Source organism: Colias eurytheme, chromosome 1 (genome assembly GCF_061535395.1).
Source record: "Colias eurytheme isolate Ceu_HAF_F1 chromosome 1, ilColEury1 Martin Lab GWU primary, whole genome shotgun sequence".
Lineage (NCBI taxonomy): Eukaryota > Metazoa > Arthropoda > Insecta > Lepidoptera > Pieridae > Colias > Colias eurytheme.
Window position 1 is genome coordinate 6367579 of NC_142980.1, and position 14352 is coordinate 6381930.

Here is a 14352-nt window from a genome sequence, read left to right on the forward strand (position 1 = left end):
TTTATATATCGCTTTCTCTCTTATTTAGTTCAAGATATTCCTGTGATGAAGTTAAAGGTTGTCTTGATTTAGACGTGGCAGCGTCGAAGTGTTTCTGGATTTCTTCATATGCTTGTGGGTAAGTTTCCAAATCGGCTATTATGGAGATGGTTTCAAGCTCAACTATGTCCAGTGGGGGCTGCTTGTGGGGTGTCGCTGACCAAATTGATATTATCCAACGATTTCCTGAAAAATACATTTAATTAGTCGTTTTTGTTTTTCGATTTAAATCACGATATTACTGCAGAACTAGGTTGCATACCTGTATGTCTATCAAGCCAATAATCGGAGTATCTTGAACAACAGCAAACGAAGTTCAGGATAAGTATTGATCCAAGAAGAACAGAACAAATTGCTATCGTGATATAAAATGGTGTAAAATCACCGACTTTCGACCACGACTGCTGTGGGTAGGAAGCGAAAGTCTCGTTTCCTGTAAAGTAAGTTTCAGTTTCATATGCAGACATCTTATTACAAGGTACCTGCCGAAGAGAAAAATTTAGATTTAACCTTTTATTAAAAGGTTTTTATCAACAAAATGAAGTAAACAAAAAATTAATATTTTAGGGCGTGGTAAACAGTTACTTAGAATATGAGTGAACGCTCCTCACACAGAGCTAAGAAAGGTTAATTTAATGAATATGTTAATAATTTCAATAAGGTATTATAATTTTTTCACCTGAGCACGATGTAAATAAGGTCAATAACTTGGTTTTAAATTTTCATCAAATAACGATTACCGACAGAGTTGCTACCACAGCGCTAGTTCAGTTGGTTCAGAAATCAGATTGCAAACTGTAATAAAGTCAAGCGTCAGGGGCCAGGGCTGCCAACTGTATCAACCACAGTATCAGCAGATATAATAACCTCCGAACAGATAAATAAACTTCGTTACAGACTGTAGTCTATGGTTGGTATGAAAGCAACCCGTCTTTTTTTTTTAAATAACCATGTTTTAAATAACACATTATTAATCACTTATTAATCATTGAGTTACTATGTACTACGTATATAATACCTCATTCTCAATGTTAATAATAATAATTTGTGATAGTATGCCCTATGGACTTCCCTTTATTAATTGATTCTCATGCATTGAAATTGAGGCGTTGACTGCAAGTGTCCTATAATATTTAAAATATTTATATTTATACATATTTTGATACCTTCTAACTTTCCGCCAGCGGCGTCAAAGAAAAACAAAAACCCGCATAGTTCTCATTCCCGTAGGATTTCTGGAATAAAACCATGTCTTTTCTCAGGTCTCAACCTATCTGTCGCGGAAGAATAATTCTAACAAATACCCGCGGCCCCATCATTATAGCGGCTCGACGGAACACAGTGGGGTTTTAGTCGGTAAGAATCCGACATAACCCACGGCTCCTTCCCCGGGGGCCGTGGGTATCTTTGGAAGATTTCCCCACTATGAAAAAAAAGTTCTCAACCTATCTCTGTAGTGTATATGTTGAAAAAAATCCATGCAGCATTTTTTGAATTTAGCCTGAATCGATTAACGATTTTGATTTTATTATGAATAGCTTTCCACCCGCGGCATCGCCCGCGCATTCAAAGAAAAACCAGCATAGTTCCCGTTCCCGTGGGATTTCCGGGATAAAACCTATCCTATGTCCTTTCTCGGGTATCAAAATATCTCTATACCTACCAAATTTCATGCAAATTAGTTCAGTAGTTAAGGCGTGATTGAGTAACAGACAGACAGACAGAGTTACTTTCGCATTTATAATATTAGTATATGGATTATTAAATTATAATATTATGATTATGCGGTTCAAGTTTCGATCTATGCATTTCAAATTCCTCCCACAGTTGATACCTACGAATCGGGTTTATCTGAAATCCGGTTTATTCGAAATAATTTTGCTAATTACACGCTTCACCTGTAGCCTGTAGGTATGTTTGTTTGTAACCGACTTCTTTGGGCGCGATTTTGACCCACTTTAAACGGCCAGATTTCGTTCAAACTTTGTAGATTTATTGAGGACCGATGACAATACACTAATTTGATAAAATTTTCTAGTTTTAATTCGGTTTTCTATTAAAAGCGTGTTTTTTATTTTTTTTTAACTATTATTATTTTTGTTAATAATAAGTCTGAAAGAACATAAAATAAGAACGTCTTGTTTTTGCATAATAGTTAAGTACGTGTTATGTTTTATTATCAATCATACTTTTGTGACTTTTTAACAGTTTCATTTTATAAAAAATAGAAGAAATTCGATCACGAATCACGATTGCGGGATTCGCACCCGCGTCTTTCGCTTCTCAACTCAATACGTGCTCACATGACACACACCTGACACCACAGGCCACAGGTGTCTATAACGGGATGACTCACGCCATCTATTGAGATGATTAAAAAACCATCTCAACCAATATCACAGAATACATAATAGTAGCTAACGCTACAACATGAAACGTTACATATCTAGTATCTACTTCAATTTTTACAATATTGCACTAAGATTGCAACTAAATAACGCGGCTTTTGTTGTAGGTACTTGATATTTAGTTTTATAACATTCAGATGCTTTATCAATGAGATTTTTTTAAAGAATAGAATAGAAATTCGATGGCGTGGGATGTCATCAGTCACCTTGATGTCACTTACATCTTACATCTATAACTAGCTGCAGGGCTCCGCGGTTTCACCCGCATTGCTCCGCTCCTGTTGGTCTTAGCGTGTTGACATTCCTCGTTAAATAGGCTATCAACACCTAAAAATCAAACTAACAAAAAAACTGTTCAACTTTATAATATTAGCATAGATTTCGTCAAAACCGGTTCAGTGGTTAAGGCTTGAAGAAGAGACAGAGATCTCACATATTTTATAATATTAGTAGGGTTAGATGGTAGAAACGTAGATATGCATTTAACTATGCTAGGTACCTCAGTAAATAAATGAATTATCAATTAAGTATTATTATTTGCATTATATGCATAAGTTAGGTAGGTACCTACCTGCCATCGTTAATTAGTTAGTAAAAAATAAAACAAAATCTTGTTTTTTATTAGGTATTTTTATTTGAAATTGAATATTTACATTTACAATAAATACAAGGGAATTAGAAAATACATACAATACAAAAATTATTACCTAAATTAAACATTGCCAAGTCCAAAGATTATTATTGTTATTCATTAAAATTATACGTTATAGATGGTATAATTAAATCACATTAATAATTATAAGCACCGAAGTTTAACAATTCTAACGTTTATACTGATTTCTAGACAAATTCTAAGTCACAAGTATTTAATTTATACATGTATTTAACTATTCAATTCAGCAGTAATATATTTGGTTGTCAGTATTCTTTATGATTTTCTAAATACCTACATAATTGGAAGAAGGCCCTTCAACTTTTGTCATTAAATATTTAAGTTTCAAATTAATGTCCATTGATTGGCCTTATTATGTGAAGGTTTGGTTGTATTCAAGCAGTATGTTCATGTAGCTCGCAGATTATTCTTTACAGCTTCTGCTATAATATTAAATAATATACAACAAGTAGTTAGATATTTCTTATGGAAACTTTTAATAATTACATAGGTCACAATATATATATATATATATATATTTATATAAATACACAAAACAGAGAAATTAATATAGGTATATACGGTAATCAGGTCAGTGAAATATAATTAATCATCTGTTTCAAATCTGGGTAAGACAAAATTCCTATCGGTGTATAATTAATTGAGATATTTATAAAAATCATACAATAATGTAATTATTTTAACGAAGAAGATAAGTTTCTATGTTATTCGAAATAACATACCTACTTAATACAATTTACATTTATATTGTACTTGCTGTAATCACTGCATTTGCTGTAATCATACATTTAGATAAACCTACCTACCTAGTACCTACATTCATCAGATCATTAAACCGTAATTTTTAAATTGGCCCCGCCATTTTTTTGAGAAAGAAGCATATAGATAAGTATAATAATTAATATAGTTAAAGGACAATTCGACAAAAACTGCTTATAAGTTACAAGAGTCTTTAATATAATATTTTTGTTTCACATTATATTCTAGTGACTCAACGTGATACTTGATACAAAATTAAAAATTGTATTAGCTTAAATTTAAAATTCGCGCGATTAAAATATTCGCTCATATTTTAATTTTGTTAATAATGTTATATTATCTTTGTTGCATATTTATTGTAGACCTGAAAAAAAGGAATACGATAATTAGTATAAGGCTATAAAAGTATACATATAAAGATATATAAAAAGTATTCTGTGACGTTTTATTAATTATTGGTAGTAACAAATAATAATTAATAAAACGTTACAGAATACTTTTTCATTGTAAATTATCTAAATTGCGTATAAAATATTTTTTAAGAATGAACAATGTAGTTACATCCTTATTCTTTTTTAAATTATTATTTGTAAACTAGTAATTATTTAGTTGTTAATAATAATTATAGTAGGATGTTACCCATCACTGCTTTCTCTCCCAGGCCAAGATGAATGTCCATCCAAAGTTCTGTTAACTGTAAATGGAATTTTATTGTGACAAACTATATACAAATAAAACAACTTTATTTTATTTTACAAGTCGCAGCTTTCAGATAAACGCGTCAAATTCGCTTTGCATAAATCATTCGCATTCACAAATTCAATAGGTACCTACCTATTTGTATGAAAAATCGCAATGTAAAATGTAAAAAACAACGCATATAAAAGAATTTCTTACAATTTTTCTTGTCCGAGATACGGTTTCTTCTACGATCCCTCGCCGTGGAGGGTTTTGAACGAACTAAGCTTTCGATTATTTCTTCAACAGCTGATATGTCACCACTAAAACAATACAAAAAAGAATGAGTATATTTTCCAATCACTACAGAATATGCTTTAGGTGAAAAGAAAAAGAAAGTACACAAAAATATATTATTTTTACTGGGTTAATAACTATATAATACTAGCAGTCCGCCCCGGCTTCGCCCGTGGTACATATTTACGTTTTCTCTTCGTAAGAACCACTCGCGTACTTCAAGGAATATAATAAAAAAAGAATTAACGAAATCGGTTCAGCCGTTCTCAAGTTATGCGCTTACCAACACATTTTGGGATTCATTTTTATATTATAGATTATTAATTAAAGGAATTTAGTTTAGAACTCACTTTACTAGTATTTTCTTATTAGTACAGGGCTGGCTTTTGCGACGACCTTCTGTGAGTATGTCGGTGTCTGCATCAGTCTTGAGAAGTTCTTTCAGTGCATTGTCAGCCGTGTGGTCACCGCCTTTAGTTGAATACTTTCCAATCTATAACAAGGTTGGACTTTTTACTTCATGTTCAAGAAGATAATTTAGTTATACATCTAACTATTCAAAATATTAGGTATATTCTACAGTCTACTTATATCACAATGTATTATACTAATTATTTATTAAAATTTAAAACATTGTGAAATATTATAACAATTTGCAGTCAGTCGCGGCTTATCGTGATATTATTATTTCTTTTACGCGCATTAATGGTGAAGAATATTATAAAAGAACTTTTCCATATTAGATTGCTATTTATTGTTGTGGATAATTTTTGCGCAAGCGAGTGTCTTACATCTATAATCATTTTGCCTCTCGTCTTATTTCTCTCTCTGTGGTTGGCTCTCTTTTCTAATTGTTGTAACACTCGTTCTCTAGTTGTTCTGTATTCCAAAGCGAATTCAGCTATAACTTTAAGGAATTCTGATGGCCTAGTTTTTGGTATGTCTGCTGGTGGTACCCCGAGGTACAATAGGAACTTATTGTATCTGTAATATGAACAAAATGAGCAAATTAATATAGTACAGATTTTTTTAAATTTAAATATCAATAGTTAGGCTGAAAAAATTTAATCCTTAATAATCTTACCTACTCATCACCCTCTTTTTTATTAAAGTTAGCAAAATGATACGCTCAGCGGCATCAGTTATGAAGTCATTGATTTTAGTTTTGTAAATTTGTGTTCCGTCGTGTTTGGCAACTTTTTTCATGTGGTCCCATGACGCCTTACAGTCTGCTTCTAATTTAAGAAGGTTGTTACTTAACACGTCAAAGTCCACTTTTGATGCACGAATAACAGGACCGACCTAATAAAGAAACATGGATTTAGAAACATAAACCAATAAGTATAACCGGGACGCATAAACCCACTACAAATATAAATCTTTTTTACCTCGCTAAAGAAATCTGTCGTGTCCGAGAATTTTTCTTTGATCATCTCACAAATGTGATATAACAACGGATGCTTATGAACTGTATCCTTGACTTCCATAACCTTGGATAAATATTCAAGGCGGAAACCTTTAACTTGGCTACCATTTAAGAAGCTACCGACAGATCGTAACGTAGAAAGGATGACTTTGAATGTTCGGTTTGCTTTTAATAATTCAATTCCTTGCTTCAGATCCATTAGGGGTTCAGCAATTTCTTTCTGTGTACAAAATGGTGGTGTGACAATGAATATTAATCACGAATCACATACATATGCAAGAGAAAATTTATAGAATTCATAAGAATCTGGTTTTATTTTTTTATTTACCTCTAAATTATCGAAGTCAAGTTTAAAAACCCATAGCTTAAGCCTTGATGGCAATTCATTTATCGAAGCGAGTGTAAGTAGGAACTGTTCTGCACTCCCAAGAGGCAGATCTGGATTGGCGTACTGAAAATATATTGTAAAGTTTAAAAGAGTTAGTTCAACGAAAATATAGTATAGATATGAAGTGTATTCTTTCAGTAGGGAATACAATGTTACCTGTGCTTCTTGAATTTTTACTTTTTCTTCTTCAGTGGGAAGCATTGTCAGTAACTTTTCTATTCCCTCTCTTCCTATGACAGTTGCGTCCATTTTCATTATTGCAGCTTTAATGGTTTGTGGCGTGGGAAGCTTTTTCATTGCAATATTTATAGCATTTGACCGTTTAGCATCTAGTATGAGATTCCTCTTTGGCTCCATTAATTTCTATAGATGAAAAAAAGTAAGAGATTCAATAAAACGCGCATTACAAATGAAACACAAAGTGGAAATCGTTATCGTACTTACCTCCTATGTATTGGCCACACCAGATTGAGGATGATCATGAAAAACAAAAAGAAATGTTTAGTAGTCATTCAATAAATTGGACTCTAATAAGAAAAACAAAAAAAAATACTGGACTATTTAGTACCTTAATTATCAGATCATTTGTTCGCGATTCAAAAAGATGTTCCAACATTGCGGTATCTAAGTTCACTTCGGGAAGGTCATCCCAAATAAACCCACCTACTTTCTCTCTGACTGTTGTAGGGAAGGGGGTTTCTTGGATTTCACGCCAGAATAATTTAACAGTTTTCTTATTTTTCCTAATTGTTGACGTATCGGAGTCACTTAATAACTCAGCTGGAAGAGATTGATTGTGGAGCTTTTTGGTTTTTGTCAGAGTCGGGAAATATCCAGGAAGAGGCGGCGGTACGCCAACGGAGGGAAGCATTGAAGGAGGTGGTGGAGGTGGTCCATTTGCTGCATTCACAGCCGGTGACATCATATCGTCGTCCGAATCTTGACGCAAATCAGAGAAATCCAGATCACATAGGTGAAATTCTCGATTGAGACAACCTTTTTTCAGCTCTTCCCAGTGGAGATCATTTTCGGACACTTTAATTTCGTGTAATTTAGGACTCTTTTCTATTGTTGGACTTTTAATTATTTCTGTAAGGAAAATAAAAGTATACAATTTTTACATCATATTCTGGGGACATAAAATATTAAAAAAGTTTAAGAAGGTTTTACCTTTGGATTGAGATTTAGCCAATTCTTCTTTAGCCTTTGAAACTATACCAGCCATATCAGATACTCGTATTGGTTTGTCTTCCGGAACATGGCTTATAGGGCTCGTTAGCCTTTGCGCCAAATCTTTGATGCTATGTTCTCTATTTAAAATAATTCCTCTATCAGGTTTTTCTGGATTAATATCGAGTTGTTTTTGGCGAATAACTGCCAGTGCATCACAAGCGTTGACACTGTGACCTAAAGTACCATTTTGTATCCTTTGTTTTAGACCGGAAGTATATCTTTGGTTTCCTGTCAAAAAATGCAACTTTTAGGACCAAGAATTTTTATGAGAACTATAAAATAACATTAATTGATAATAAAAATATGATGCTTTGAATGAGTTACAAAATATAATGCTGATATTAGTGGGTTAGATAATGAACAAACCATTAATTAAAACATCCGGTGGATTAGATAGTTTTGTAGCTTTATTACTATATCCTTTGTCTTCTTCTTTGTGACCATTGAGACCATTGCAATATCCATTCAGTCCGCCATTCACCCCTAGGTGTTTGCCGTTCATATTAGAGTAAATGTTATTACTATTATTAGTATCCTTTTCATTATTAATTCCATTTATTTTCTCTTCCTTTTTAATACCAAATAGTCCATTATAAATATCATTTGAATGATTGAGTAATTCTTCTTGTTGAATAATGTGGTGAGCTTGTCGGGCAAATCTGTCCCTTCGTTTTCTTAAAGCCGTACTCAGTTCTATGTTTTCTTTTTCTTTCAATGAGGTAAGGTTAGGAGATCGAACATTGTTAGTGATTGAAATTTTCTTTTCAGTTTCCTTACTGGACATGATGGCTTGTTTCGCTGTTGTTAGTAAAATGGCAAAATGTTTAGATCATGAAGCAAATGCAAAAACGAACACAAAATATTAAAATGCTAAGGATATACTGAAAGTCTAAGTAGAGAATAGAGTCAAATTTTTATGGATAAAAGAAAATAAATATATGGTTTTTAAGTAATTTCTATAAAAACAAGTTGTATTTAAATGATGGTAAATTAGAATATATTTCTAGGCATTGGCAATAAAAAATTCGACTCTAAATTCTCCATAGTTATTTGTATAGCGTTAGAAAAAAAAAGTAAAAACTCAACGCGCACAATTCAAATCATAATCATGCTTATAATATAGTTATTGCGTCACAATGAATTCTAATTAACTTGTTACTACGATGTCTGGATGATATACCTTTTTCCTTCATCTGGTATTTTTTAGATTTTCTTGTTTCGGTGCTGGGCAGATTGATATTTCGTCTTCTCATGGATTTAATTATAGAATCGTCTAATTGTCTGAAACAAAATACGACATTTATAATCAAGTAACAAATACTGATAGCCATATAATATTATCTTGATTAATCGGAGCATTTTTATGTAAATTTTATTTTCAATAAATTCAAATGTATGCATACCGCATATAAGTGTAATTAACTTAAAAAATATAACTTACTTAATCGCTGTATCGGTATCATCACCATCTTCGTACATCAAAACTGCTTCGAAAATTTGCAATTGTCGTAACAAATCTAAATCCGTCCCTTGCTTGGACATGTACAAATGGATAATATCATCTATCCCTTGATCTTGGAGAGTATCGACTTGATCATAATACATATTCTTATCTGGTATATTTATTAGACATATGTTTATTAAATTCGTTGCGCATATTAGAAGTTCAGTATCGGAAGCATCGAAATCTTGGAGTATTTTTATAATATTATACCAAGCGGGCCTGCCGTTTGATTTATCAACGAAGTTTATAGCATCGATGAGGAGAAGGCTGTTGGTCTCTGTGTATTCCACAAATATTGACAATAATTTTAAAGTTGTTTTTACAACGTGTCTGAAATTGCTTGCTGTTAAGGAATACAACCACTGGATACAACCCTTATGGTCCATCACACCATGCATACCATCTACATAAATAAGAATCTGTAAAAAAGATATATAGTAAATTAGGATTGACTATCTACTGGAAGATATAGTATCTATACTATTAATATTATAAATGCGAAAGTAACTCTGTCTAGACAGTCTGTTACTCAATCACGCCTAAACTACTGAACCAATTTTCATGAAATTTGGTATGGAGATATTTTGATACCCGAGAAAGGACATAGGCTACTTTTTATCCCGGTAAAATGACGCAATCCCGGAAATCCCACGGGAACGGGAACTATGCGGGTTTTTCTTTGACTGCGCGGGCGAAGCCGCGGGCGGAAACCTAGTAATTTATAAAATTAAAACATATTATTACATCGGTCACGGTCTGCCCAGGTTATGCCTGGCCAGTCTGTTTAGTCAGTCAATTTAAACTCTCTCAAGGTCGCCACGTAATGGATTCATATACTCGGGAGTTTCATGCGAGACAGAGACAAATTTTAATAATCTTACCTGACCAATTACACGCAGTATATAATCCAGGTACGTCGGATCCTCTTTCGCGCTGATCTGCATGAGGCAGTCCAGTCCGTCGTTTGCGACGAATTCATGGACCAGGTCCTTTTCGGATTTGAGCATCTGTTTGACAGTGAAGAGTGCCTTACGCAGCTCCTTCCCTTGAGAGTGTAGAAGCCTCTCTGAAATTATATATTAAAATTTAACATTCAATTGAATAATTAAAAAATCTTTCCATTTTTATCCACATAGACTTTTTGTTATCTGGTTATAGAGCTATACGAAAGAACGAAATTTATCGAATCAATCTAAAGCTATAGATTTTTATAGTCAGAGTCAATTTTGTTATGGTTGCAATAAAGAACAAACCAAACCATGATTTTGAACTCGAAAAACTATTCTGCACATTTTGTTGATGCGTATGTATACATGTGTGTGGTATACATAATATTATAAGCTATCCCTTTTTATATTAATGAAAACTACTAAGCACACGTCTAAAATTATTTTTTTTATATCTTACCAATAATTGCGTGTACTTTGACCGACAGCTGGGTGCGTAGAACCAAGGCATTTTTGCGGCTGCAATTAAAAAAGTTGGATCAAATCTTCATGTTTATAAAAAAGATGGTATAAAATTACCTACAGAATGAAAGGTTTGTGGAATTTTCTCCACGATCCTCTTCCAATATTTTACAAAACTTATAGGATACCTAATACTTAAACACAGATGCATATTATGTGGTTTATTTTTTTATATTATTTATTCATACAGATATATTTTCTATCGCAATCTTTTGGAAGTTATGTAAAATTTCACTCTACAAAAAATCCAATTATATCGTCTATTATTTATATTAAGTATTTATCAATTACCTTAGTCTTAAAAAAATACTTTCTTCTTTAAATATAATAGATATAGGTATTAGGTATATGATTAAAAAAACTTACAGTTCCTCTAAATCAATAAATATATCGAATTCTTTCCAATCCGATTGTTCATCACTTTCTTCGTCCAGGATGAAAGAATTTAAATTCAATGCAATAATTTAATATTTATTATGGATTTTTATTTTACTAACTGCGATGATGTGTATTTTCTGCGGGTGCAACTGCTCGTGTGAAGAGTTTAAAAAAAAACAACAATTCTCTCAATCATTTTACCTTACCCACTATCGCATTCATATACAGCATGTTATGTTTTGAACTATACGTATAATGCACTAGGAATTTCTTTAATATGTATAATAATCGTTGCCTTTATTTGTAACAAATATATTGTTATATACAATGTTTTGATATCTGAAAATCTTATGTTACGATTGGAAGAAATGATCAAGAATTGTAGTTTTAACCGAACGGTTTACTCGGTTCCTAGTAGTGGCAAAACCACTTTCAGAATTATATCGTCTTGTCTACGAAAAATCCTAAATATACCACGATAATTAAAACCACCTGTGCATTAACCATCATAGTGCAAGTTCATTGTTGAAGTCGTTATACGTTTTTGCCTTAGATTCGTCTTCATTGCGAACGAAATGGCGTGCAAAAAATGTCACATAAACAATTACAGTTTCGCCAGCAGCGCTAGTGAGTGCATTTTCTAGACTTTCCATATTACCCACTGCGATATTACGCTAATTAACGAATACAATAAAGATCCATAGCGTGTCTAGCGCGTACTAGGTAAATAGTGGGTGATCGTAGTAAGAAGACATAAAGGACTACTTTCTTCAGTACAAGAGTTTTATAATAACGTAGTTCTATACACTGTACACTCACTTTGTATGTGTATTGTGTAGACGTATATCTTAAGAAACGCCATAAAAATATTTTTTTACGCAAGAAATGTGTGCGAAGTTTGGTACCATGAGACACTAGACTCTAATTATTAGCATTATCAGAATAATTAATTTTGTTATAAATTTTATTTAAAACACCCTTCCTGAAAGGGAACATGTTGTGTGTAATAATTTAGAGGCGATTATATTTTATTGCGGCGTGGGGACTATGATGCATTGATTGTTTGATGGGAGGGTGACGAGGAAATGTTTAAACTGAGTGTTAGGGACGGTGGGACACCTCTATTGCACTTTTACGAACTACGTCATAAGCTATTACCTTGAGGCAACCAAAATATTTCTCAAAAAAGTAATCTTTAAGTATCTAAATTCAAATAAATCTTTTAGAAATATTGTAGTTTTTACCTTTCTTGTAAGCCCTCTAACTCTTCATCTTGTTCGCCCAGTGTTGAGTCAAGGTCCAAGTAAGGTCCGTAGTCACCGTCTTTGAAGACTTGGAGTGTGGCATCATCCAACTGCAATGATAAAACATTTTATTACAGCGCCATCTATGAAAACATGATAGAATTGAATTAACAAACAATTGATGGTAGTAATTTTGTGACACTATTAGAGATGGAAGCATTGTTAATAAAATACCTTCAATATAGTCCTATAACTGTATACCTTGTATATGCACTACGAAACTAAAGAAATAAAATACTTATAATACTTATATATTTTTTATAACGAACTAATACGAACAACGCCTAACTGAAACTCTACATAGAGTACTAAATATTATTAAAATATGATTTTCGCCCTGCGTTTTCACCTTGAAGTAATTTCTAAATTGCTGGAAAGGCAGATTTTTTATTGCACGCCTCATAAGCGAAGCGTTGAGGTGGGTACTACTGTCACTTCGCGCAAAACATCTGATTTTTCAAACTTAAAATGTCTCTATGTATCATACATTGCACTTGTAAGATAATACATACACACACATATTAAGAAAAAACACTATTTTTAACGTTCATGATATTTTTGATGTCATTTTTGTTATTTAAACTAGTTAAAAAACAGTTTAAAAAAGTTCTGTCTTGGACGTCCGTGTGTCTGTATGTGCGGATCCTTTTTCTTGTTAAAACGATAGCGACCGAAATACTTTACTAATCGAGTCTTTTTTTTTCTCTTACGCTTGAGTATGCTCAGGAATAGAACCCTTTCATTTTTCAGGGTCTGATTCGATGTGGTTTAATTGTTATTAAATAAACAAAAATAATAATTAATAAATATTTATTAAAAAAAAATTATGAGGCGTGCACTTTTGGAATTTCCAAATTATTTTTTATTTTATGGAGCATATCTAAAGCGAACTAACTTAGGTATGATATTGATATTTTACCAGACTCTACATTGTCACAGTGTGATAATATAATATGGTCCTGTAATGTATAAAAATAAAATTTAAAAATGTATTTATATCCCTACATAACCTATGTAATGTATTATTTACCATGTTCTTTAGACAATTAAAAGTGTGAATCGTGAATGTGAGAAAGCATGGAGAAGGACTCAGAATTGGCGAGTTGCCAGATCGGTAGTTTGGAAACTGGAGCGTCACTTGAAATAGTTCCATCTTACCGGGAATTCTGGACTGAATTTACTCCAAATAACTGATAGTTAACTATTAATTATATGGGATACGGGTCTGTTCGCAGGGAATAAACCCTATTTAGTACAGGCGGGTCGTAAAAGCAGGTCGTAGCAATGTAGCATATTTTTTTTCGTTTAGAATAAACTTAGTACCTAATCAATAAATAGCTAATGCAAACTAGGTATGGGAATGGCATTTCATGTTAAATTCGTATTTACTTGTACTTGCAAGATATTTTCTTCATAAATTATTTTATTATTGTCATACATACAATATGTTATGAACAATATGTATAATATTTTTCACGATCTTATAACTTTAAAGTTATTTCAATATTGAAAACTAAGATAATTTCCAGACTTCCTACTTAAGGTACCTACATACATACGATACAAATTACAATATTGACATTTGATTAGCTGATGATGGTCAATTAGCGTAGGATTCCGCAGTTGATTACATTTAAATGTCAGAAAACAACGATTTTGATAAGATGATAATATCTGGGATTGAATTAAATTTACATCGTTCAGTATAAAATATATTTCGACTAGTCTTTTTGGAGGCCATCTTCTCCTTTGACATATATCAATTACCTAATCTATTCAAACGATTAATCATCTAT

The 14352-nt window shown here is 32.4% G+C and overlaps 2 protein-coding genes across 2 annotated transcripts in view; both read right to left on the reverse strand.

Annotated features, from left to right (window-relative positions):
- Position 1: 1 nt before the first annotated feature.
- Positions 2-858, reverse strand: wrm1 (wurmchen 1 transmembrane protein). Its single transcript, XM_090102219.1, has 3 exons — positions 719-858; positions 302-521; positions 2-225 (listed from the first exon to the last, which is right to left on the reverse strand). The coding sequence occupies exons 2-3, from the start codon at positions 504-506 to the stop codon at positions 2-4; spliced, it is 429 nt and encodes a 142-aa protein (XP_089958345.1). The 5' UTR covers positions 507-521; positions 719-858.
- Positions 859-3908: 3050 nt separating this feature from the next.
- Positions 3909-14352, reverse strand: part of Fhos (Formin homology 2 domain containing) — a 45487-nt gene continuing 35043 nt past the window's right edge. Inside the window, exons 5-21 of the mRNA XM_090102232.1 lie at positions 12497-12606; positions 10813-10871; positions 10287-10471; positions 9343-9824; positions 9082-9182; positions 8268-8699; positions 7839-8129; positions 7236-7757; positions 6825-7033; positions 6609-6731; positions 6243-6500; positions 5939-6156; positions 5646-5838; positions 5205-5347; positions 4777-4880; positions 4519-4573; positions 3909-4243 (exon numbers count right to left, since the gene is read on the reverse strand). Coding sequence (XP_089958358.1) covers positions 4216-4243; positions 4519-4573; positions 4777-4880; positions 5205-5347; positions 5646-5838; positions 5939-6156; positions 6243-6500; positions 6609-6731; positions 6825-7033; positions 7236-7757; positions 7839-8129; positions 8268-8699; positions 9082-9182; positions 9343-9824; positions 10287-10471; positions 10813-10871; positions 12497-12606 — 3513 coding nt within the window. The 3' untranslated portion in view covers positions 3909-4215. The remainder of the gene's footprint in view (positions 4244-4518; positions 4574-4776; positions 4881-5204; positions 5348-5645; positions 5839-5938; positions 6157-6242; positions 6501-6608; positions 6732-6824; positions 7034-7235; positions 7758-7838; positions 8130-8267; positions 8700-9081; positions 9183-9342; positions 9825-10286; positions 10472-10812; positions 10872-12496; positions 12607-14352) is intronic.